General features: G+C 42.3%; 1 protein-coding gene across 2 annotated transcripts in view; it reads right to left on the bottom strand.

Moving 5' to 3' along the window:
* Positions 1-24,295, bottom strand: part of STAG1 (stromal antigen 1) — an 815,655-nt gene that overhangs the window by 598,013 nt on the left and 193,347 nt on the right. For both annotated transcript variants that reach the window (XM_029617274.1, XM_029617273.1), the window contains one exon: positions 14,616-14,689. In XM_029617274.1, coding sequence (XP_029473134.1) covers positions 14,616-14,689 — 74 coding nt within the window. The remainder of the gene's footprint in view (positions 1-14,615; positions 14,690-24,295) is intronic.

Below are 24,295 nucleotides of genomic sequence, written 5' to 3'. Positions count from 1 at the left end.
TATTATCTAGGGCTGTCTTCACTATTTCTCTCCTACTCTTTAGACCTACACGATGTGAGTCTTTTCACTGGGGTTCAAGCCAGACCTTTTTGGCCAGGCGGAGGTGTGTATTTTCCTTAAGTGTAAACACTGCTGTAATTCTGTTAGATACTATGATGATGTGCTGTGGTTGGGACACACAGGTGGGACACAGATTGATTGTTCAAAACAACTTTACAGATATGTAACAAATAAATGTCCAATAAAGTTGTATAATATCCTTTATATAATCAATGATTTAGCTGGGGACTTTTCACTTGGACTGTGTACTTTCTTCCTCTGTGTAGATGTCCTTTACCTCAACTTCTGGGATTCATGTGACAGAGGTATATAGATGAGACCTTGGGACATAGCAGCCAAATCCCAACTCCAGTCTGCCACCCCTGGTGCTGCTTTTGAGGAGGAAGTTCTCATGATAAGACAGCATCAACCTGGTGCAGCAGGAAATGATCGTGTTTCAAGGACCTGTTCTCCAAGTGGTGTACTGTCCTCTCGCACAAGGATTTCTCTCCCAGGGCTTCTGCCAAGGAGGGAAGGGTTAGGTTGACCATCATAGTTGGTGATTTGATTATTAAGAATGTAGGCAATTGGGTGGCTGCTGGGCGTGAGGATCACCCTACCTTGTGCGAAGGTGGCGGATCTCAAATGTCACCAAGAGAGGATTTTAGACAGTTCTGGGGAGGAGCTAGTAATCATGATACGTGGGCACCAACAACAAAGAAAAATGTGGGAGGGAGGTTCTGGAAGCCAAATTTAGGCTCTTAGGTAGAAAACTGAAATTACGAACTTCCAGGATAGCATTCTCTGAAATGCTCCCTGTTCCATTCACAGGTCCTCAGAGGAAGGCAGAACTACGGAGTCTCAATGTGTGAATGAGACGATGGTGCAAGGAAAAGGGATTCAGTTTTGTAAGGAATTGGGGAACGTTTTGGGAAAGGGGGGAGTCTTTTCCGAAGGGATGGACTCCACCTTAACCAGGGTGGAACCAGGTTGCTGGCTCTAACCTTTAAAAAGGAGAGAGCGGCTTTTAAACAAGAACAAAGGGGAAAGCAAACAGTCACTCAGCAGTGCATGGTTCGGAGGAGGTATCTTCAAAGGATATTAATGAAGCATTAGAGTTAGGGCACCCCAACAGAGAGGTTCCACTAATAATAAAAGTAGTCCAAATGCCTATAATTAAAAACTCACCTCAGCTAAAAGATTCCAATTTATCCCTGTCAACTGAAAAGCAGAATGTAAACACAAACAAAAACACACTTTGAAATGTTTGTATGCTAATGCAGGAAGCATAAGTAGTAAGATGAGAGAATTAGAGTGTATAGCAGTGAATGATGAGACAATTGGCATCTCAGAGACATGGTGGAAAGAGGATAACCAATGGGATAGTGCTATACTGGGGTACAAATTATATCGCAATGACAGAGAGGTGCATCTTGGTGGCGGGGTGGCACTTTATGTCCAGGTTCGCATAGAGTCCAGCAAGTTAAAGATCCTGCATGAGACTAAATGTACAATCAAATCTTTATGGGTAGAAATCCTTTGTGTGCTGAGGAAGAGAATAGTGATAGTAGTATAATACCGTCCACCTGGCCAAAATGGTGAGACAGACAGTGAAATGCTAAGAGAAATTAGGGAAGCTAACCAAACTGGCTGTGCAGTAATAATGGGAGATTTCAATTACCAACTTACACAAAAAGAGTCGGTGGTAAACCACAACAATAAATCTAATAAAAAAATGTGGAAACCAAAATATTTTTATATTAGATTATAGCCTAAGAAGGTGTCAGCAAGCCTGACGTTATATGTCTTTAGCATAGACACTAACCGGTCTTCTCAATCATCCACCTTCATCATCCTTTAATGCTTCAAGAATAATTTTTATAATTTTTTCTTATTATTTAAAATAGTCCTCCATCCATAACATCAAAATGACTCTGACTCTTAACAGTCATGCTATATTATTGCCCTAACCCTAATGTTAGTGTCTATGCTAAAGACATATAACGTCAGGCTTGCTGACACCTTCTTAGGCTATAATCTAAAAATATTTTGGTTTCCACATTTTTTTATTAGATTTCAATTACCCCAATATTGACTGGGTAAGTGAAACATCAGGGCATCCTAGAGAGAGATAAAGTTACTGGATGGCATAAATGACAGTTTTATGGAGCAATTGGTTCAGGAACTGAGGAGAGAGGGAGCAATTATAGATCTAATTCTCAGTGGAGCACAGGGTTTAGTGAGAGAGGTAATGGAGGTGGGACCACTTGGCATTAGAGATCATATGATCAAATTTGAATTAATGACTGGAAGGGGGATAGTATGTAAATCCACAGCTCCAGCACTAAACTTTCAAAAGGGAAACTTTGATAAAATGAGAAAAGCAGAAAAAACTGAAAGGAGCAGCTACAAAGCTTAAAAGTGTGCAAGAGGCATGGACATTGTTAAAAAAAAATAATAATAATAATAATACCATCCTAGCAGCAGAGTCCAGATGGAGTCCACACATTAAGAAAGGTGGAAAGAAGGCAAAATGATCACCGGCATGGTTAAAAGGAAAGGTGAAAGAAGCTATTTTAGCCAAAAGATCTTCATTCAAAAATTGGAAGGAGGATCCAACAGAAGAAAATAGGATAAAGCATAAGCATTGGCAAGTTAAATGTAAGACATTGATAAGACAGGCTAAGAGAGAATTCGAAAAGAAGTTGGCCGTAGAGGCAAAAACTCACAGTAAAATCTTTTTTAAATATACCCGAAGCAGAAAGCTTGCGAGGGAGTCAGTTGGACCGTTAGATGATCGAGGGGTTAAAAGGGCACTTAGAGAAGATATGGCCATCGCGGAAAGATTAAACTATTTCTTTGCTTCAGTGTTTACCGAAGAGGATATTGGGGCGATACCCGTTCCGGGGAAGGTTTTCATGGGTAATGATTCAGATGGACTGAACCAAATCACGATGAACCTAGATGTGGGTAGGTCCGATTGACAAACTGAAGAGTAGTAAATCACCTGGACAGGATGGTATACACCCCAGGGTTCCGAAGGACCTAAAAATGAAATTTCAGATCTATTAGTTAAAATTTGTAACCTATCATTAAAATCATCCATTGTACCTGAAGACTGGAGGGTGGCTAATGTAACTCCAGTATTTAAAAAGGGCTCCAGGGGCGATCCGGGAAACTACAGACCAGTTTGCCTGACTTCAGTGCCGGGAAAAATAGTGGAAACTATACTAAAGATCAAAATCACAGAGCATATAGATAAACATGGTTTAATGGATCACAGTCAGCATGGATTTACCCATGGCAAGTCTTGCTCACAAATCAGCTTCACTTTTTTGAAGGGGTTAATAAATATGTAGATAAAGGAGAACCGGTAGATGTAGTATACTTGGATTTTCAGAAGGCATTTGACAAAGTTCCTCATGAGAGGCTTTCTAAGAAAAGTAAAGAGTCATGGGATAGGTGGCAATGTCCTTTCATGGATTACAAAAAGCTTCAAAATGCCTCTGCCAGAGTACACACCAACACCCGCAGAAAAGACCATATCTCCCCGTTCTTAGAGACCTCCACTGGCTCCCTATCTCCTCTAGAATTCGCAACAAAATTCTCACTATCATACATAAAACACTGGCTCAACGACTCCCTTCACTTCCATGCCTCCACTAGACCCACCAGATCCGCACACAATGGCACACTACACATACCCCTCAGTAAACCCCCCCCCCCCGCCTCACCACCACAAAAGAAAGAGCACTATCTATAGTAGGACCCTCAAACTGGAATGACATGCCATCCGACCTCCGACTAGAACCCCGTCTTCACAAATTAAAAAAAAAACTAAAAACCTGGCTCTTCAAACAAGACTACACTTAACCCATCCCCCTGCTCTTGCCAAACACAAAGCTGCACTTACTGACACTGTAAATTACATATTTATAATATTAAGACGTTATGATATCTATTTTCTCCTTATCCATTTTCACCCCATTAGTTTGCCATGTTCTCCGTTTTATGTACTGCACAATTTTCCATTTTATGTTATTTGCTACTTCACCTGTTACATGTAAACCGATGTGATGTCCTTCGAACACCGGTATAAAAAAAGCCATAAATAAATAAAATACAGGAAACAGAGTAGGATTAAATGGACAGTTTTCTCAGTGGAGGGGAGTGGGCAGTGGAGTGCCTCAGGGATTTGTACTGGGACCCATGCTTTTCAATATATTTATAAATGATCTGGAAAGGAATATGACGAGTGAGGTAATCAAATCTGCAGATGATACAAACTTATTCAGAGTAGTTAAATCACAAACAGATTGTGATAAATTACAGGAGGACCTTGTGAGACTGGAAAATTGGGTATCCAAATGGCAGATTAAATTTAATGTGGCTAAGTGTAAGGTGATGCACATAGAGAAAAATAACCCATGCTGTTCTTACAAGATGTTAGGTTTCATATTAGAAGCTACAATCTAGGAAAGAAATCTAGACATCATAGTCGATGATACTTTGAAATCTTCGGCAAAGTGTGCTGCAGCAGTCAAAAAAGCAAACGGAATGTTAGGAATTATTAGGAAGGGAATGGTGAATAAAATGGAAAATGTCAATGCCTCTATCGCTCCATGGTGAGACTGCACCTTGAGTACTGTGTACAATTCTGGTCGCCGCATCTCAAAAAATATTTAGTTTCAATGGAGAAGGCACAGAGAAGGGCGACCAAAATGATAAAGGGGATGGAACAGCTCCCCTATGAGGAAAGACTAAGGAGGTTAGGGCTGTTCAGCTTGGAGAACAACCGGTTATTTACTCTTTTAGATAATAGAAAGACTAGGGGGCACTACATGAAGTTAGCATGTAGCACATTTAAAATTAATCGGAGAAAGTTCTTTTTCACTCAACGCACAATTAAGTTCTGGAATTTGTTGCCAGGGGAAGTGCAATCAGTGTAGCTGAGTTTAAAAAAGGTTTGAATAAGTTCTTGGGAGGAGAAGTCCATTACCTATTAATCAAGTTGATTTAGATAATAGCCTTTGCTATTACTAGCATCAGTAGCATGGGATAGACTTCGTTTTTGGGTACTTGCCAGGTACTTGTAAGCCTGGATTGCCCACTGTTGGAAACAGGATGCTGGGCTTGATGGAACTTTGGTCTGACCCAGTATGGAAATTTCTTATGTTTTTGTGTTTCTGTTTTTCAATAACATCTGAGAGAACAGAATTCTTTTCCTTCTTGTTGCTAGGAAGCCAGTAAGGAAGTGGGGTAGGCTGAGGCAGAAGCTTCCAGAGCATAAGAAATGGTGAGCAACCTGCAACCCCTTTTAGCTTATCTAGGAGCAAAAGGAAGCAGGCCATCTTCTACTATTTGACTTCCACCAACACCTGTCAGTGCAAGAACAGGAAGTGAAATGCCCTTCTGCACCACTTGTAGAACAAAAGGCTGAGATGGATGAGCCCATTGACACAGAATTAGCAGCTTGGATCTGAGCATGCCACTGAAGCCTATTAGTTTTTATATAGAAGACATGAAAGAAATGCAGTAACAGTGTGCTTCTGTGTTGTAGTAGAAAATACTCCTCAATGTTTTGAAGGTCTGTTCTTTAGAACAGTGGTTCTCAACCAGTGTGTCGCGACACACCGGTGTGTCACCAAGAACACTTAGGTGTGTCGCCACACTTCCCGGTCCCCTGCTGACCCAGCTGCTCCCTGGTCCTCCTCCGCTCGAGCTTAAAATGCTGTCAGCCCGGATGGAACGTGGCAGATCAGGTGGCGTCAGCGGCACCAGCATGGTCTCTTCTCCTCCCCCCCCCACCGCAGCCCAGAAGAGGAAGTGGTGAGCAGCGGGTGCATGCGTGGGAAGAAGAGACCATGCGAGTTTGGTCAGCATCGGCCCGAAGAACAGAAGAGAGACGCGGCCGGAGGAATGAGCAGCGCGGCTCAAAGAATAAAGATGAAGAACGTCAACCCCCGCGGCCCATGGGGCTCCTTTCTCCGTGCGAGTGCTGAAAATGAAGGAGGTTAGGGTTGGGAGGAGGCTGCTGTTGACGCTAGTTCCGGGGAGGGAGGGAAGGAGAGAGTGAATGAGCAAGCAAGCATGTGTGTTTGAGATCCTGTGTGTGTATGTGTGTGAGTGAGATAGCATGTATGTGAATGATTGAGAGCCTGTATATGTGAGAGTATGTCTGTGATTGAGAGCCTGCCTGTGAGAGAGAGCGCATGAATGTAAGTTTACGATTGGGAACCTGTATGTGTAAGTTTGTGATTGAAAACCTGTTTGTGTGAAAGAGTATGTGTGTATGATTAAGATCCTTTGTGTGTGAGAGAGATCATGTGTATGTATGATTAAGAGTCTGTGTGTATATGTAAAAGAGAGAGAGCATGCGTGTCTGTGTGTGATTGAGAGCTGGTTTAGGTGAGGGAGCATGTGAGTATGTGATTGAGAGACTGTGTGTAAATGAGAGAAGGAGAGAGAGCATGTGTGTCTGAGAGCTGGTTTAGGTGAGGGAGCATGTGAGTATGTGATTGAGAGACTGTGTGTAAATGAGAGAAGGAGAGAGAGCATGTGTGTCTGTGTCTGAGAGCTGGTTTAGGTGAGGGAGCATGTGAATATGTGATTGAGAGCCTTTTTGTTCGAATGTAAACCGGTATGATGTCCCTACTAATACCGGTATATAAAAGTTTCTAAATAAATACATACATACATACATACATAAATAAATAAATAAAAAGACAGCATGTATGTGTGTGATTGAAAGCCTGTGTGTGTAAGCCTGAAAAGATAGACAGAATGTGTGTAAATGTGTAATTAAGAGCCTATATAAGTGAGAGAAAAAGCATGTGTATATGTGAGTGACTGAGAGCATGTGTGTATAGGTGTGTAATTGAGAGCCAGTGTGAGAGAGCGCGCTATTATGTGACAGAGAGAGGAGAAAGTTCCAAGCAAACCACCCCTCCTCCCGCTAATTCAAAACAATCTCAGGAGACCTGGATATCAAACGTTCCCAGGAATGCAGAGCAAAAACATTTTTGTATCCTTATTTTTCATTACTGGGTCTTTGTGCTGCTATTTTGAAATATTTTATTGGTATCTAGAAATTTTTTATGAGTTTTTAATTATTGGATATTCCACTCATCAGTGTTTCGAAATAATCTGTTCTTTTTGTTAGTATGGTTTTACTGCTACTGATTTTATATTTCTTGATTTGTTTTATAAGGATGGGTGATGTTTCTTTTTTCCTTTATTACACTGCATACAGAGGCTCTGGCTTGTTGCAGTTTCCAATTCAGTTTTTGTCTGCATGCTTCTAGTTATGCATTTTGGTCTCTTTATTCTTAGTTAGGTGAGGGTCAGCACATGTGATTCAGGTGAGGTTTTCTGCTGGCGTGTAGTTTCTGTGTAGGGCTCTATAGCAGCCTGGCTTGGTCCGTTTTCCTAATAGGAGGTGTATTGGTGTCTTAAGGCCTGGTGTAATATTTTCAGTGTTGCCTTTTCTTAGGTAAGGTGGTTACTCTTAAGTGCTGGAAATTGGTGCTGTTTTGGTGTGGGAAGTTTACTATTTATGTAATTTCTGTTCAGACAGAATACGTATCTTTTCCTTGTGTCATTTTAAACAATAAAAATAATTATCGGACCTTTACTTTTTATTTCCGCCGTGAATTGTAATGAGCAATGTGTCACACATGTGAGCGTGGCCTGTCAGGTGTGTCACGATGGGAAAAAGGTTGAGAACCACTGCTTTAGAAGATATCAAGAGGCTTTGCTTAAAGTAATTTGAGCTGATGTCTCAGAAACAGCTGATTAACATTCTAGAGGAAGAAAATAGGAATGGCTCTGCCACTGATGAAGAAGATGAAGGTGGAGGCAAAACCTAGTGGTTAGAGCAGCAGGCTAAGAACCATTGTATGCTGGTTACGGCGGTTACTACCCCAAACCAAATAAGCCTGATACTTCACTTTCAATGCATATCCTGCTTCAACCGCAGGGGAGAAGAAAAACTGATACTTCACGCATATCCAGCATAGCTCTCTGCTTCAACGGCAGGGGAGAAGAAAAACTGATACTACACGCATATCCAGCATAGCTCCCTGCTTCAACGGCAGGGGAGAAGAAAAACAACCAATAAGGGCTGAATAACACAGTCTGGGTAAAACAAATAAACATGGGTGTAGCTTGCTTATTGCGGCGGTTACTACCCCTACTACCCCTAACTAATCAAGCTTGATATTTCACTTGGTTGCAGCTCCATCACTGCTCTCTACATTCATGGTGGGGGTGGAAGAGAAATAGAACCAAGAGCTAAGAGAAACAGATAAGTATGAGAAAAAAATGTGAAGCTTGCTGGGCAGACTGGATGGGCCGTTTGGTCTTCTTCTGCCGTCATTTCTATGTTTCTATGTTTCTATCTATACTACCAGCATACAATGAACCATATAAAAGGGATTTTCAGTGGCCTAGGTTCAGTTGACATCTGGATCGTGCATCGGTAAAGGCATCCAACTGATGGAGTAGACGATTTGAAAGATTTGGCGGGAGATCGCATCAAGGAGGAAAGTGATTTAAAAACGGAGATGTTTCCACACAGATTTCAAGGGAAGTAATTTTCAACTTCGTTTTTAATAGCGGGTTAGACATCACCCACCGGAACATCCCCTGAGGAAGGACGTGTATCGTCCGAAACATGTACATGTTGGGACATTTATAGTCTGGGACGTGTGATTTACAATATAAAAGAGAGTTAGTTCTCTACAAAAAGTAATTTACAAGATCACACCCAACAGAGTATGAGTGGTGGTGTTGTGGTATTTGGAAATATCAGGGAATACTATTAATCAATTTCTTTAAGAGATATTTGCCGGATGTCATCTATAATTTTGAATATGGAAGAAGATTATTGAAATTTTAATAACACAAATTCACATATATACACACATAAAAAACAGAGGAGGTTGGTGGGTCTATGATTATAATATGCTTGAATAAGGCAGGGTTGCCTACACGGTTATATGAGACCTTTCCAACCCCTCACAAAAACTTTCAAAAATCTTTTACAACATTGAATAAAGGGATTTCCACTTGGCGTGTAGGTTTATTAAATAGCATTAAACAACAAAAATACCTTACAAGTTACAATAATTCAGTATTATAACGATATGAAGTTTCACAGTGAGTGAACCATATGGTTCCCCTTTCGATTATCTTTTGATTATATAACACTGTGCCAGTGGCATTGATAGTTTTGGTTTGTCACAGCAATTTTGAAGCCACAATATGGAACCTTGGAAACATATCTATAGCTTTACCGAAGCTCAAGTTGCAGATGTACTGCAAGAACAGTCCCTTTTATCTGAACCAGGCACAGTCCAAAATGAATCTATTTGGGAAGACAAGTTCGCCTTAATAAAAAATCAATAAGGGCGGACTTACATGGAGCAACGCTCTTTGAGTATGTTAAACTTCAGATAATACCTCGCGGTTTGCGGGTATTAAAGGACCCGATGCTGTTCAATGACGATCCTGAATTTGTTAAAATATGGTATGCTATTTTAAACAAATGTTCTTTAGATTTAATGTTGCACATCATAAGGAGAACAAAAACAAGTATAAAAGAAATCACAGAACAGACTAATACCATGTTGGATCAAATTAAACAGGATCCTTCTATCACAGCATTGGATGATAAAATTAAGGAGTTACAGAATGATTTAGATCAGTTCCGCACCTCCATAAAAAGTGTCAAAATTTCTAAGTTAAAAAGAGACCAAACTGACTATAAAATGGACAGGGTTTACAATTGGATGACCAACAACACGCAGCTTCGGAGAGTGAGATTTACATTTTCATCTGATGAACAATCAAGCGGATCAGATGAGGGAGAAGAAACTACACATTCCAATGAAGCTCAAAAACAAACACGGGGCAATGGCACGAATACAGCTTTTCAGAAACGAGGTACCCGAGGGACGTATCGGGGTAGAGGCAAAAAGTTGAATCAAGGAGAAGATTATGATCCACCTCAAACCAGACAAAAGAAATGACATAAAGAACTGGTGGATGGTGGTGTCACGGCCAATTTACAACAATCAGCTGTAGTTAATTTTTCATCTGTTCCTCTTTCTCCTACGCAAATTGAAGTTCTGAACCAGGGTTTATCTTTTATACCCACAAACATTCAGAATTCAAGAGTAGAGTGTCGATTCAAAAATTCATACGCAAATTAAACCTAAGATTATATTTTTCGGGTGAAAGTGATACCAACAGCGATCCATCCATTGTAAAACCCCGATCAAATTGGCAACCACCTGGACCTATAGATCCACATGTACAAACTTTTCACAGTTTGGTTCTACAAGAATTGTCTGCATATGAAGCTGCCCCCACTACATGATATTTCAACTTATCACGTGCTCATCGAGAAGCTCTTACGAATTTAACGAAGCTGTCTACCATGGTGATTAAACCCACCGATAAAGGGGGAGCAGTAGTAGTTGTTGACAAAGAAACATACATTCAGAAACTTACCAATCATTTACAAGATTCACAATACTATCGACAAATATCAATTGACCTTACAAATCTCATTTCAGAGAAAGTGGAGTCAGTGTTGCAAAGTTCCATGGGGTTAAGCACCAAAGAAAGGGCATTTTTAACAGTATTACATCCTAGGAAATCTGTGATATATTTGGTGCCTAAAATACATAAAGATCTGGCTAATCCGCCCATTAGACCTATAGTGTCTCAAAACGGATGAATTTTAGAACCAGTCGCATCGTTTATAGATAGGGTCTTACAACTGTATGTAGTACAAATACAGTCCTACGTCAAGGACACTTCACACTTTCTGACTTTAATTCAGTCCTTGGTCATCAATCAGGATAATTATACCATGGTCACCATGGATATTAATTCTTTATATACTAATATTTCTCAACATAGAGCTTTACAGACAGTCACACAAATTCTTAACCAACGTAATGCCCCCCATAGAATTTCAAACAAGTTGCTTGTTGAACTAACAGAAATAGTATTGTTTCAAAATTATTCCTGTTTTGGTCAAGAATGTTTTCACCAAATCCACGGAATACCTATGGGGTCACCTTTAGCACCCGCCATTGCCAATCTATATGTGGCAGATTTTGAGGAGAGCCATATAAGATCATCAGAATGGTGGGGGGATATTACTTGTTGGTTGAGATTTATTGATGATATTTTTTTCATCTGGGCTGGGACTGATCATCGCCTTCAAAAGTTTCTTAGATGGATTAACACTGTGGACAGTCATTTGCAATTTACAGCCCAGGTTTCATCAAGGAGCATTACATTCTTGGACGTACAGGTAACAAGATTTGGAAATACTCTGAACACTACAGTATATCGGAAAGACACGGACAGAAATAATTTACTAAGGTTCTCTAGTCACCACGCATACAATTTCAAAACGGGTTTACCGGTGAGTCAATTCTTTAGAATTAGGAGAATATGCTCTACGGATGAGGAATTTGAAGCGCAAGCTAATATTTTGAAGGAAAGATTCAGGGTAAGAGGATACCCGTTCAAAGCCATCCAGAAGGCTTACAAAAGAGCTAAGTTCAGTGACCGTCAACAGCTACTGGTCTATAGATCGAAAAAGGAAATTGATCGCTTGGGGTGCGTCTTACAACAATCCACTGCTACGGGAGCAATCATAGCAGCTATCAAGAAACACTGGCATATACTGGCATTGCACAAAGAATTTGCAGAAATCCCTATGTTTGCTATTTCTATGGGCAGAAATATTCGAGACACGCTGGTGCATGCGCAATTAATGCACGAGAGTTCCACAGAAACTATCGTTAGTCATCAGACATGTGGACACTGTAGTTGGTGTTCTCAGTCTATAGTAGGCAGAGAATGGACAGATCCAGTCACGCAATATAAAGTTTGGCGCAAGAGTAACACCGATTGTAATTCCCATAATGTAATATATGCGATTGTCTGTCCTTGTCCTAAACTGTACATTGGCCGCACCACACGCCCAGTCCGGATTCGATTGAGTGAACACAAATCATGTTATATTACTGCGAAAATGACGGCCCCCATGGTGCAGCATTTAATATCAGCATCGCATGACGTACGGGAACTCAAGTGGACAATACTTGAACAAGTGTCAACCCCGTCGCGGGGCGGTGATTTGATCGCCCGATTGAACCATCGGGAATTGTTTTGGATTTATACTTTAAAGTCCTTCAATCCCAGGGGTATGAATGATGAATTAAATTTGTCTTCAATTTTCGTATAATCTTACTAGACATCTGACAGTTACCTTGGATATTGGTTCTTAGTAAAACTGATTATCAGTCTTCAACTAGGTCCGATATGCACGTTAAATTCACAACAAATTAAAGTTGGTTGGCTTCCATCAAGTCCGGAACAAGTCTGGCACGTACTAGTAGGCGGGGAGTTACAACCCCATAGGTCAGAACTGCGAACATAGTGGTTTCCAATAGGAGGTTATCAAACACAATTTGGATTGGTTACTACCAGCATACAATGAACCATATAAAAGGGATTTTCAGTGGCCTAGGTTCAGTTGACATCTGGATCAGGCATACAACTGATGGAGTAGACGATTTGAAAGATTTGGCGGGAGATCGCGTCAAGCAGGAAAGTGATTTAAAAACGGAGATGTTTCCACACAGATTTCAAGGGAAGTAATTTTCAACTTCGTTTTTAATAGCGGGTTAGACATCACCCGCCAGAACATCCCCTGAGGAAGGACGTGTATCGTCCGAAACATGTACATGTTGGGACATTTATAGTCTGGGACGTGTGATTTACAATATAAAAAAGAGTTAGTTCTCTACAAAAAGTAATTTACAAGATCACACCCAACAGAGTATGAGTGGTGGTGTTGTGGTATTTGGAAATATCAGGGAATACTATTAATCAATTTCTTTAAGAGATATTTGCCGGATGTCATCTATAATTTTGAATATGGAAGAAGATTATTGAAATTTTAATAACACAAATTCACATATATACACACATAAAAAACGGAGGAGGTTGGTGGGTCTATGATTATAATATGCTTGAATAAGGCAGGGTTGCCTACACGGTTATATGAGACCTTTCCAACCCCTCACAAAAAATTTTCAAAAATTTTTACAACATTGAATAAAGGGATTTCCACTTGGCGTGTAGGTTTATTAAATAACATTAAACAAAAATACCTTACAAGTTACAATAATTCAGTATTATAATGATATGAAGTTTCACAGTGAGTGAACCATATGGTTCCCCTTTCGATTATCTTTTAAGAACCAGGAAAGCCAGCATACAAATCTCACTACTGCTATTTGTTACCTTTGGCAAGTGACTTCACCTTCCATTGCCTCAGATACAAACATAGGGGTAGATTTTTAAAAAGTGCGCCTTCGCGTACTTTTGTTGGCGCACCAGGCGCCAACAAAAGTACGCTGGATTTTAGTAGATACGCGCGTAGCCGTGCGTATCTGCTAAAATCCAGGATCGGCGCGCGCAAGGCTGCCGATTTTGTGCAGCCGGCGCGCGCCGAGCCGCGCAGCCTGCCTCCGTTCCCTCCGAGGCCGCTCCAAAATCGGAGCGGCCTCGGAGGGAACTTGCTGTCGCCCTCCCCTCACCTTCCCCTCCCTTCGTCTATCTAACCCACCCCCCCGGCCCTATCTAAAAACCCCCCCCCTACCTTTGTCGAGGGATTTACGCCTCCCGGAGGGAGAAGTAAATCCCCGCGCGCCAGCGGGCCGCTAGCGCGCCGAGACGTGACCTTGGGGCGGTTCCGGAGGGCGCGGCCATGCCCGCGGGCCGAAACCACGCCCCCGGGCCCGCCCCCGAAACGCCGCATCCCGCCCCCCAAACGCCACGCCGATCGGCCCCGCCCCCAACACGCCCCCCCCCCCTCGAAAAACCCCGGGACTTACGTGAGTCCCGGGGCTCTGCGCGCGCCGGCGCGCAAGGCCCTGCTCGCGTAAATCCGGGCGGATTTACGCGAGCAGGGCTCTTAAAATCCGCCCCTTAGGGCTTAATTTACTAAGGTTTTTCTCCCAATTCTGTCTCTATAGGAAAAATGCTTAGTAAATGAAGCTCTTAGATTATAATGGCTCTGGAGACAGAGAAATACCTATAGCACTTGAATATAACTCACCTTGCGCTATCAAGAAAAGGTCTGAACTAAACAAATATATAAACGTTAGTCAGCAAGACAAAGTAGCTACCTCCCTGAAGGAAAGCACTAAAACTAATGGATTAAAGCCTAAAACTGGATCTGTACCTCCTATAGCCTAATAGCCATAAACTCTTGACAACAGTTAATCTCATATACAGTTGGCTGACTGTACTGTCCACTCACCTGACTTCAGACAATTCTGTGTAAAGCCCCATAATTTAAATTTAAGCGATGCATTTTAGATTTTTATTTATTGTATTTTATTGATTTTTGTACTGAATTTGATCTATGTTTTGTAAACTGCTCTTTGTCAAACTTTTTATTTGAGGAGGGCAGTATTTAAACATAACAAGTTGTACCCATAAGCATAAGGTAGACATCACAAAAAGATTACGTCTCTTACCGGTATCTATGAACAAATATACCCTTAAAAATAGAATTCATCATATTTTCAATTTCATCTTGGTTTTCTTGCAGCTGAAAAGAAATAAAAACAATTTTAAAAAATAATTTTGCTGGTAAACCCAAGTACTAATAAACATGGTAGTATAAGTTTAGCAAGATCCTTGAAGTTTTGCTCAAATCCACAAACTGAAATTTGTAAACACACAGATGACAGATACAGGGTTATGGCAACTCTTTCTTTTAAAGGAAAACATCCCTAATGACAAAAAAAAGGAAGTCTTAACTGCTAAAAGTTGAAGATAAATCTTAAATACATCTCATCTTATATAACATGTCATATACATAAATGTCATATACATAAATCACTCCATCTATGATTAAAATCAGTTTAAATTTTAGAAAAGTCAGTGTTCATGTCTAAAACATTTAAATGATTAGCTCAGGAGTGGTCAACTCCAGTCCATAGGATATCCACAATGAACAGACAAAATATATTTACATACAATAGAAAGGAGCAATTAAGTATCTAATTCACAAAAGCATGGAAAACACCTAGGTGCCTGATACCGCCCTAAACCCAGAAAAGGCACTGCAACTGCAACTGTGACAGACCTGAAACGAGCTATGCTGCTTAAATCAGCCCCACAAAATAGCTGATGAGCTGCTGTAAACAGCCCAAATTGATTAATCGCTGCTGCCACTACAAGAGTCCCAGACTGAAGAGCCACAGGCACAAGAGACCCTATCCTGAAGAGAGTCAAGGAAAGCCCAAGCCCTACCTATAGAAAAGAAATGGAGAGAAGAAGAGGAAGACGATGAGGTTAGCTGGCATGAAAGATGGAAGACAGGGAGGAGAGAAGGGAAAGATAATTTAAAACAAAAACCCCAGGTGCAAGCAAAAAAAAAAAAATCTCAAACAGCATAAAAAAAAATCTGAAAACAGATAAACTGAGCAAAAATGCAAAAAATAAATAAAAAGGAATTTCTATTTATTTATTTATATATTTTAGAAGGGTTACAAGGGAAACCATTTGGTTTTTTTTAAGAGTAAGAAAACACAGCTGTCCCAACTGAATCTTAGGAATGCCTTCACTATACAGAGTATGTCTCACGATTTTATGAAAACCCCTTCACACACATACACCATTCATACCATAAATTCTACACATTCATACATGCTCATAATCATGTTACATAGAGCAGCAAATCCCCAGTTATACACCAGATATCAAACAAGTTCTTAATTCACCTTTGACATTTTTTCCCATAGACTAAAATATTCCCATATAAATAGTCTTTTTTCCATATAATTCTCATCTCCTTAGCATTTCCAAAGTAACTTACTGCTGCAATATTGATTTCTAGGCACTAAAAGAAGGCACTTCATAACTGTGCCAATGAGAGTATAATATCTTCTTTGCTAATGTAAGGGAAACAGCTATAATTGTTTTTACCCAACTAGGCATACCAATATCCCTATCAGACAGGCTCAGATACAGCATTTTACCTTCCCTATTGGGCAGATCTTTCCAGTAACTGTTCCAGGAGTGCACATACCAGACTCCAAAAAGCTTGTAACTTAAGGCATTCCATGAACATATGACATAGATCTCCACTGAGATAATTACATTTTAAACACACAGTAGAATCCCATAAATGCATCTTAACTAATTTTGTTCTAGTAATGTGCACATGATGGACTCTTAAATTGGCTGGTAACAGATTACAAAAGACCGCAATAAAAGCATTCACTAAATTGGCCCGATTTTAAAAGGGCTACGCGTGTAAATTTCAGGGGTTACACGCATGGCTGGGCCTTGTGTGCACCATGTGCATTTTACAATGGGCCTGGCCACACACAAAACCCCCATTACGTGCCGAAGTGTCGAGCCCGCTGAAAGGAGCAGCCTTGGGGGTGGGGGGGGGGGCGTGGTCAGGCCGGGACATTGCCCTTAGCCGCTGTCCCAGGAAAGCGCGCGCCGGCAGACGGCCGGCACGCAAAAAGATAGATACTGCTCCTCCGGAGCAGAATTATTAAAATAAAACATTAGGGAAGTTCCCTCCCAGTCCACGCCTTAATTGGAGTGGACTGGCTGATCACGTTGCCATGCGTAGGTTATAAAATTACCCCCAGCCCGCACCCGCGCGAGTCACCGGCCCATGTGCGTGTGGATTTTAAAATCTGGTATGCATGTGTGCAGAGCCATTCAATTTTATAACATCCAGCCTCAGTTCCTCATTCCAATGTTTAATCAACTTTGTTAAATGAGATATTTAGCTGCTTTTTTTTTTTTTTTTTTTTTTTTTTTTTAAATGCCTCACACACACACACACTGATCTCATTAAACTTGGGTGTAGTCTCAATGTTTCTTTGTCATCAGCAAATATGTTACCCACATCACCCTAGAAAATCTCTAAACTATAGTGATGAGCTTGTAAGCATGAAAAAAAGGTTACTAGCTGGTAATTACAACTGTTCTTTCAGCTGTTGAATAGAGTATAGGCTTCCCAACCCAGTGTCAACTAAAAGACTCAGGTAACAGAACCCCTTCTTCACCCACTGATGAAAAATAGAATTGTCAAATCCCATCAGAAAATCCCTGTTTCCCATGAAAAACAAACAGGGACACCTGACAATCTCCATTCTCTCTCTCGCCACCATTTCCATGCTTTCTGCAAGGTAGAAACCCAAAATAGAGAAAAGTATAGGAAACAAACTCTCTCAATATCAAACGGTATGGTTTATATCATCAAACGGTATGGTTTAATATCACAAAAAGGATATGGAAAAGAAGCACACGAACCCGAGTTTTGCAGTTCAAAAACATAGACTTTGATGAAATGGGGAAGTACCTGGAGGAAGAACTAGTAGGCTGGGAGAACGAGAGAGATGTGGAACAACAGTGGACCAAACTAAAAGGAGCAATTACCAAGGCAAATAATCTATATGTTAGAAAAGTAAAGAAAAGCAAAAGAAAAATGACACCTATCTGGTTCTCCAAGGAGGTGGCTGACAAAATAAAAGCTAAAAGAACAGCGTTCAAGAAATATAAAGGATCCCCAAAAGGAGGAGCACAAAAAAGAATATCTGGTAGCACTGAGGGAGACAATGAAAGTAATCAAGATGGCAAAAATTCAAGCGGAAGAAAGGATTGCCAAAGAGATTAAGAGAGGTGACAAAACATTTTTCAGATACATCAGTGAAAGGAGAAAAGTTCAAAGTGGTATAGTGAAATTGAAAGGTGAAAAGGATCAATGTGTGGAGAGAGACGAAAAAATGGCAGAAATATTAAACAAATACTTCAGTTCTGTGTTCACTAAAGAAGACCCTGGAGAAGGATCGTTGCTAGTTAACAAACTAGAGGGGAATGGAGTAGATGTAACTCCATTTACAGTAGAGAATGTATGGGAAGAGCTGAGGAAACTGAAAGTGGACAAAGCCATGGAGCCTGATGAGGTTCATCCCAGGATACTGAGGGAGCTCAGAGATGAGCTGGCGGGTCCGCTGTGTGACCTATTCCATAGATCCCTAGAAACGGGAGTGGTGCCGAGTGATTGGAGAAGAGCGGTGGTGATCCCGCTTCACAAGAGTGGAAACAGAGAAAAGGCTGGTAATTACAGACCAGTTAGCCTCACCTCGGTGGTGGGAAAAGTAATGGAGTCGCTGTTAAAAGAAGGAATAGTGAGCTATCTACAGTCGGAAGAATTGCTGGACCAGAGGCAGCATGGATTCACCAGGGGAAGATCCTGTCAGACAAATCTGATAGAGTTTTTTGACTGGGTATCCAAGGAATTGGATCAAGGAAGAGCGCTCGATGTCATCTACTTGGATTTCAACAAAACTTTTGATATGGTTCCGCACAGGAGACTGGTGAATAAAATAAGAAGCTTAGGAGTGAGTGCCAAGGTGGTAACCTAGATTGCAAACTGGTTGACGGACAGAAGTCAATGTGTGATGGTAAATGGAACTTACTCTGAAGAGAGAGCGGTCTTGAGCGGAGTGCCGCAAGGGTCGGTGTTCAATATCTTTGTGAGCGACATTGCGGACGGGATAGAAGGTAAATTTTGTCTTTTTGCGGATGACACTAAGATCTGCAACAGAGTGGACACGCCGGAAGGAGTGGAGAGAATGAGACTGGATTTAAGGAAACTGGAAGAGTGGTTGAAGATATGGCAGCTGAGATTCAATGCCAAGAAGTGCAGAGTCATGCATATGGGGTGTGGAAATCCGGAAGAACTGTATTCGATGGGGGGAGAAGGGCTGATGTGCACAGGGCAGGAGAGAGACCTTGGGGTGATAGTGTCTAATGATCTGAAGTCGGCGAAACAATGTGACAAGGCGATAGCTAAAGCCAGAAGAATGCTGGGCTGCATAGAGAGAGGAACATCGAGTAAGGAAAGGGAAGTGATTATCCCCTTGTACAGGTCCTTGGTGAGGCCTCACCTGGAGTACTGTGTTCAGTTCTGGAGACCATATCTCCAAAGGGACAGAGACAGGATGGAGGCGGTCCAGAGAAGGGCAACCAAAAAGGTGGAGGGTCTTCATCAAATGACTTATGAGGAGAGATTGAAGAATCTAAATATGTACACCCTTGAGGAAAGGAGGAGTAGGGGTGATATGATACAGACTTTCAGATACTTGAAAGGTTTTAATGATCCAAAGACATCGACAAACCTTTTCTGTTGCAAAAAAATCAGCAGAACCAGGAGTCACGATTTAAAACTCCAGGGAGGAAGACTCAGAACCAATGTCAGGAAGTATTTCTTCACGGAGAGGGTGGTGGATACCTGGAACGCCCTTCTGGAGGAAGTGGTGAAGACCAAAACTGTGAAGGATTTCAAAGGGGCGTGGGATAAATACTGTGGATCCATAAAGTCTAGAGGATGTGAATGAAGGAAGACAAGAGGCATGGGGGTGGCTTGAGGGAATGTTGGCTACTACCTGGAGATGAATATCCTTATTCAATAATGTGACTCCAACATTGCTCTATGCTTCAACGGCAAGAGGAAATGTGGAAAAAAGGATTTGCAACCACATAAAAGCAGGGGAGTAGTTTGCTTGTTACGGTGGTTACTACCCCAAACCAATAAAATACCTGATACTTCACTTTCAATACAAATCCAGCATAGCTCTCTGCTTCAACGGCAGGGGAGGACATTTTTGACAATTCACGCATATCCAGCATAGCCCTCTGCTTCAACGGCAGGGGAGCAAGTCTGATATTTCACTTTCAATGCAAAGCCAGCATAGCTCTCTGCTTCAATGGCAGGGGAGCAAGACTGATACTTCACTTTCAATGCACAGCCAGCATGGCTCTCTGCTTCAACGGCAGGGGGGAATGAAGAAAGGTAGATCTATATTCAGGCAACAATCAACAAGGACTGAATTACATACAGGTCAATACAGTAAAGTGCGGCCGCGGTTACCCTGCTCCTAACCCGCTTTCTACTCACTTTTCGGCCGCGTTAGTCCAACCCGCGATACACTAACCCCTTTAACCTACTCTTAACGCCTCTTTAAATCACCGGGTAACCCCTTCCGCCCGCAGCATGTATATTACATGTAAACGATCGAATTAGCTATTCCTTCCCATACAGTAACGCACGCCCTGACTATCGCTTTTTTACCCTGCCGTTTTGCCGCGCGTTTAACCTGCTAATTTACCGCCTACCCCTACCCCTGCGTTAGAGGCAGGGGTAAGGGTAGACTGCAAACTTTCCCCCAAAAGGAAACCTAAAAACCTAAAATCCCCTCCTCCCGAAGCGACATGTTACCAACTTACTTTTTGTTGCTTTCAGCCCCTTCCCCTTCTCTGCCGTCCTCCAGAGGGGGCAGCCGGCGGCAAAAGCAGCTTGCAGCGGTCCCCCCCCCGCACAGGTCCCGGTTCTCCTGGCTCAGCCCTCATCTGAAGATTGTGAAGTCAGGTAAGAGCCCACTGTTCTGTGCCCTCTCCAGTCACAGCGCAAGCGGAGCGAAGCGAAGCATACTTTCATTGGCTTGAGTACCCGTCAATTTGGGCGCTCAAGCCAATGAAAGCACATGGACGGAAGGGCGTGACGTCACGGCGTGCGTCACGCACGCCCGTCCATGTGCTTTCATTGGCTTGAGCGCCCAAATTGACGGGCGCTCAAGCCAATGAAAGTACGCTTCACTTCGCTTGCGCCGTGACTGAAGAGGGCACAGAACAGTGGGCTCTTACCTGACTTCACAATCTTCAGATGAGGGCTGAGCCAGGAGAACCGGGACCTGCGTGGGGGGGGGACCGCTGCAAGCTGCTTTCGCCGCCGGTTGCCCCCTCCGGATGACAGCAGAGAAGGGAAGGGGCTGAAAGCAACAAAAAGTTTTCATGGGTTAAAGTTTGGATCCACTTCCTGCTGCATGTCTTTTTAAATGTCATTTGAAATGACAGGTACCAGTGCACCCAGGATACTGTATAGGCGCTGTATTAAGCACCTGTACAGTAAAATGGGTTGCGCGGGCTTAATGCGTCACAGACGCTTCTTGGACGCGGCTTGCATTTGCAAGCTATTTAAATACAGTATCGAGCGGTAGGTGAGCAGGACTGTGCGTGCGGCAAACGCGGGTGCGCCCGGCACTAACGCAGCTCTTGTACCGCTCCTTACTGTATCGGCCCGATAGTCTGAATAAACAGATAAGCATGGGTGTAGCTTGCTTATTGTGGTGGTTAATACCCCTAACTAAATTAAGCTATTTCACTTAGATGCAGGTCCAACACTGCTCTCTACATTAATGGTGGGGGTGGAAGGGAAATAGAATAAAAAAAGGTTACTAAGAGCCAAGAGAAGCAGGTAAGTATGTGAGACAAAAAAAGTGCGAAAGCTTGCTGGGCAGACTCGATGGGCCATTTGGTCTTCTTCTGCCATCATTTCTATGTTTCAATATGGCAATGTATTATATATTAATAGGCTTATGCAGCCAAATCCATTCCTCCAAAAATTGCTCATCATCAAATTTATTAAGGAGTGAAACCCAATCTTGAAGTAACGCAGCAGGCAAGCAATACTGTTCAAATGCAGATATGGTACAACTAATCCCCCATGTTTTTCCCCCTCCCATTATTCGATCCTAGCCTGCTTGGTTCTCCAAATAAAAGCAGAAATCTTGGATTGATGTATTTGGATTTCTGAACAACGTACCCATAGGGGAAGCATTTGTAAACAGTACAGTATTTTAGAGGAAGGATGAACATTTTTACCACTACACAGTGAAAAGAGAATCAATTTCTGCAACAAAGATTTCATCTTGTGCAAAGCGCTTACAATATCACGAGGATAAGTATTTCTTATTGAACTTGCAAACCAAATTCCCAAATATTTCATAGCTTCTGAACTCCATTTCAAATGAAGACGTCCACACCATCTTTGTTATTTCAGGGTGTAGAGGAAATGCCTCAGATTAACTATAATTTTTAAGCCCAATAACTTGACATTTATATTATTAATTTCTGGAATGCTTTCTCTGGAGATACATATAAACAAAAGCATATCATCCACAAAATAGGTTAACTGATTTGCTTTCATTTATATGAAATACCCTTAAAGCTAACCATACTATTGGGCAGATACAGTAAAATGCGCGGGAGAGCCAGAGCTCCGAGGCGAGCGCCCGCTCTCCCGACGCGCGCCCAGGCCACTCTCCTGGACGCGCGATTTAGTATTCAAATGAGGGCCCGTCTCCTTATTGGCAGAAGCAGCAGTTGTCAACGGGTTTGACAGCCGACGCTTAATTTTACCAGTGTCCATTGTCGAACCCGCTGACAGCCATGGGTTTGGAAAACGGATACTGGCAAAATTGAGCGTCCGTCTTCCAACCTGCGAGCCACATGCTGATTTTTTCTTTTTTTACGATTTTTTTTTGGGGAGGGGGGGGGACCTCCGACTTAATATCACTATGATATTAAGTCGGAGGGTGTACAGAAAAGCAGTTTTTTTGCTTTTCTGTACACTTTCCCGGTGCCGGCAGGAGTTAATTTCTGAGAGTAAAACGTGCGGCTTGGCTGCACATTTTACTTTCTGGATCGCGCGGGACTAATTAATAGGCTCATCAACATGCATTTGCATGTTGCGGGCACTATTAGTTTTGGGGGGGGGTTTGGCCGCGCGTTTTCCACGTGCTATTACCCCTTACTGTATAAGAGGTAAAAATCACGCGGCCAAACAGGGGCTAACTGTGTACTCGGTTGAGTGCACCATATTGCATCAGCCAAGGACTCAAACTAACACAAATGATGGCATGGGGCAGCCTTGCCTTATTCGCCTCTGCAAAGAAAAACATGCAACAGTGCACCATTAACACATATTTGAGCCAATGAGTGAGAATATAATAGCTGCACCCATCTCAAAAACGAATTTCCAAAATTATATTTCTTTAAAACCCACCATAGATAGGACCACAATCCAGTGGGAGCTCTGAGAAAAGAGGATCACCTTGCTAGTGGCTGAAAGGAATCATTAAGTTTTGATGGGGAATTTTTATTTATTTATTTATTTTTTAAGTGGTGGGGCGAAGTTAACTATTGGGAATATTATTTAGTGTGTTTGTGCTTTTAATAGTCAGTAAGACAGTAAATAAACAAAAGTTAGACTTGAGTGGGTGAGTCACTGTTTTTATGCCTCTTATGACAAGGAAAAGAGGGTATAGCTGTTCTGGTTAATAAAAATCTGCCATTTGAATCTGAGTGGCAAATTAAAGACCCAGAGGAAGGTTTCTCATGGTGACAGGAGTTCTTTTTGGGGTTAAAGTAGTTTTTGCCAATATTTATGCTCCAAATTGCTGCGTCCGGTCTCATATGGCTTCGCCTGACATGCCTCACCTCTATTTTAGCCTTCTCCACCAGCCTCGGGAGAATGGCGTCCATAGTGTCTCCTTGCCGCACCCTCCGGCATCTCCAGAGCGGCATTGGTGCGGCGTCCCACCATGTTGACCTGAGGCCTCCCGAGCACGTCTCATGTCTTAGAGCAGTGTTGGCGCGAACCTCGGGGGTGTCCCCCTTGAGTGACGTCACTGCTTCCGACTACAAAGGTTGCCCATTTGCTGACTCTAGCCGAGTTAACAACAGATTGGATTTGTTCCGGTCTGAAGCTGCTCTGCTGCTTCTGCTGGAAGCTATCTTCACCCTCCGGGGTTCTACTAACTTGGGTACCCGCTCCTCAGGGGCCCTTTGCTTATTTCCAGTTGCCTATCCTGAATCCAGGTACTCACTCCTCAAGGGCCTGTGTGTCTATCCTGGTGCCTGCTACCAATTCTTCTACCTGCTGGAACACTACCTATCAGCTACAGAGACTGAGTACTACTTCTTCCAGTCTGTTCATCTACAGCTCCTCGTTGTCTATCTGCATCAGGCCCTACACCACCATTGTGGAACAGGACTCCTCTGCCGAGGGTCACAGACTATTGCTACCTATCCTCTCTCTCTACTGCTTATTGGGAACTCTAACTACTCAGCTACAAGGGAGTGTGTAATAACATCTGCCAGTCTGTCTCTCCTACAGCGCCTCACCGGATATATGCATCGGGGCTTTATACCCCCATTGTGGGACGGGTCTCCTCCGCCTAGGATCACAGACTGTTGCTATCTAATCAACTCTCTACTGCCACCTCTGGTGAACCATACAAGCTGCATAATAAAGATATATTCTCTGTGTTTGTGCATCTGA

The sequence above is a fragment of the Rhinatrema bivittatum genome, chromosome 9 (assembly GCF_901001135.1).
Source record: "Rhinatrema bivittatum chromosome 9, aRhiBiv1.1, whole genome shotgun sequence".
NCBI lineage: Eukaryota > Metazoa > Chordata > Amphibia > Gymnophiona > Rhinatrematidae > Rhinatrema > Rhinatrema bivittatum.
Note: the sequence above shows the minus strand (reverse complement) of the source record. Positions and strands in the feature narration are given on the sequence as shown.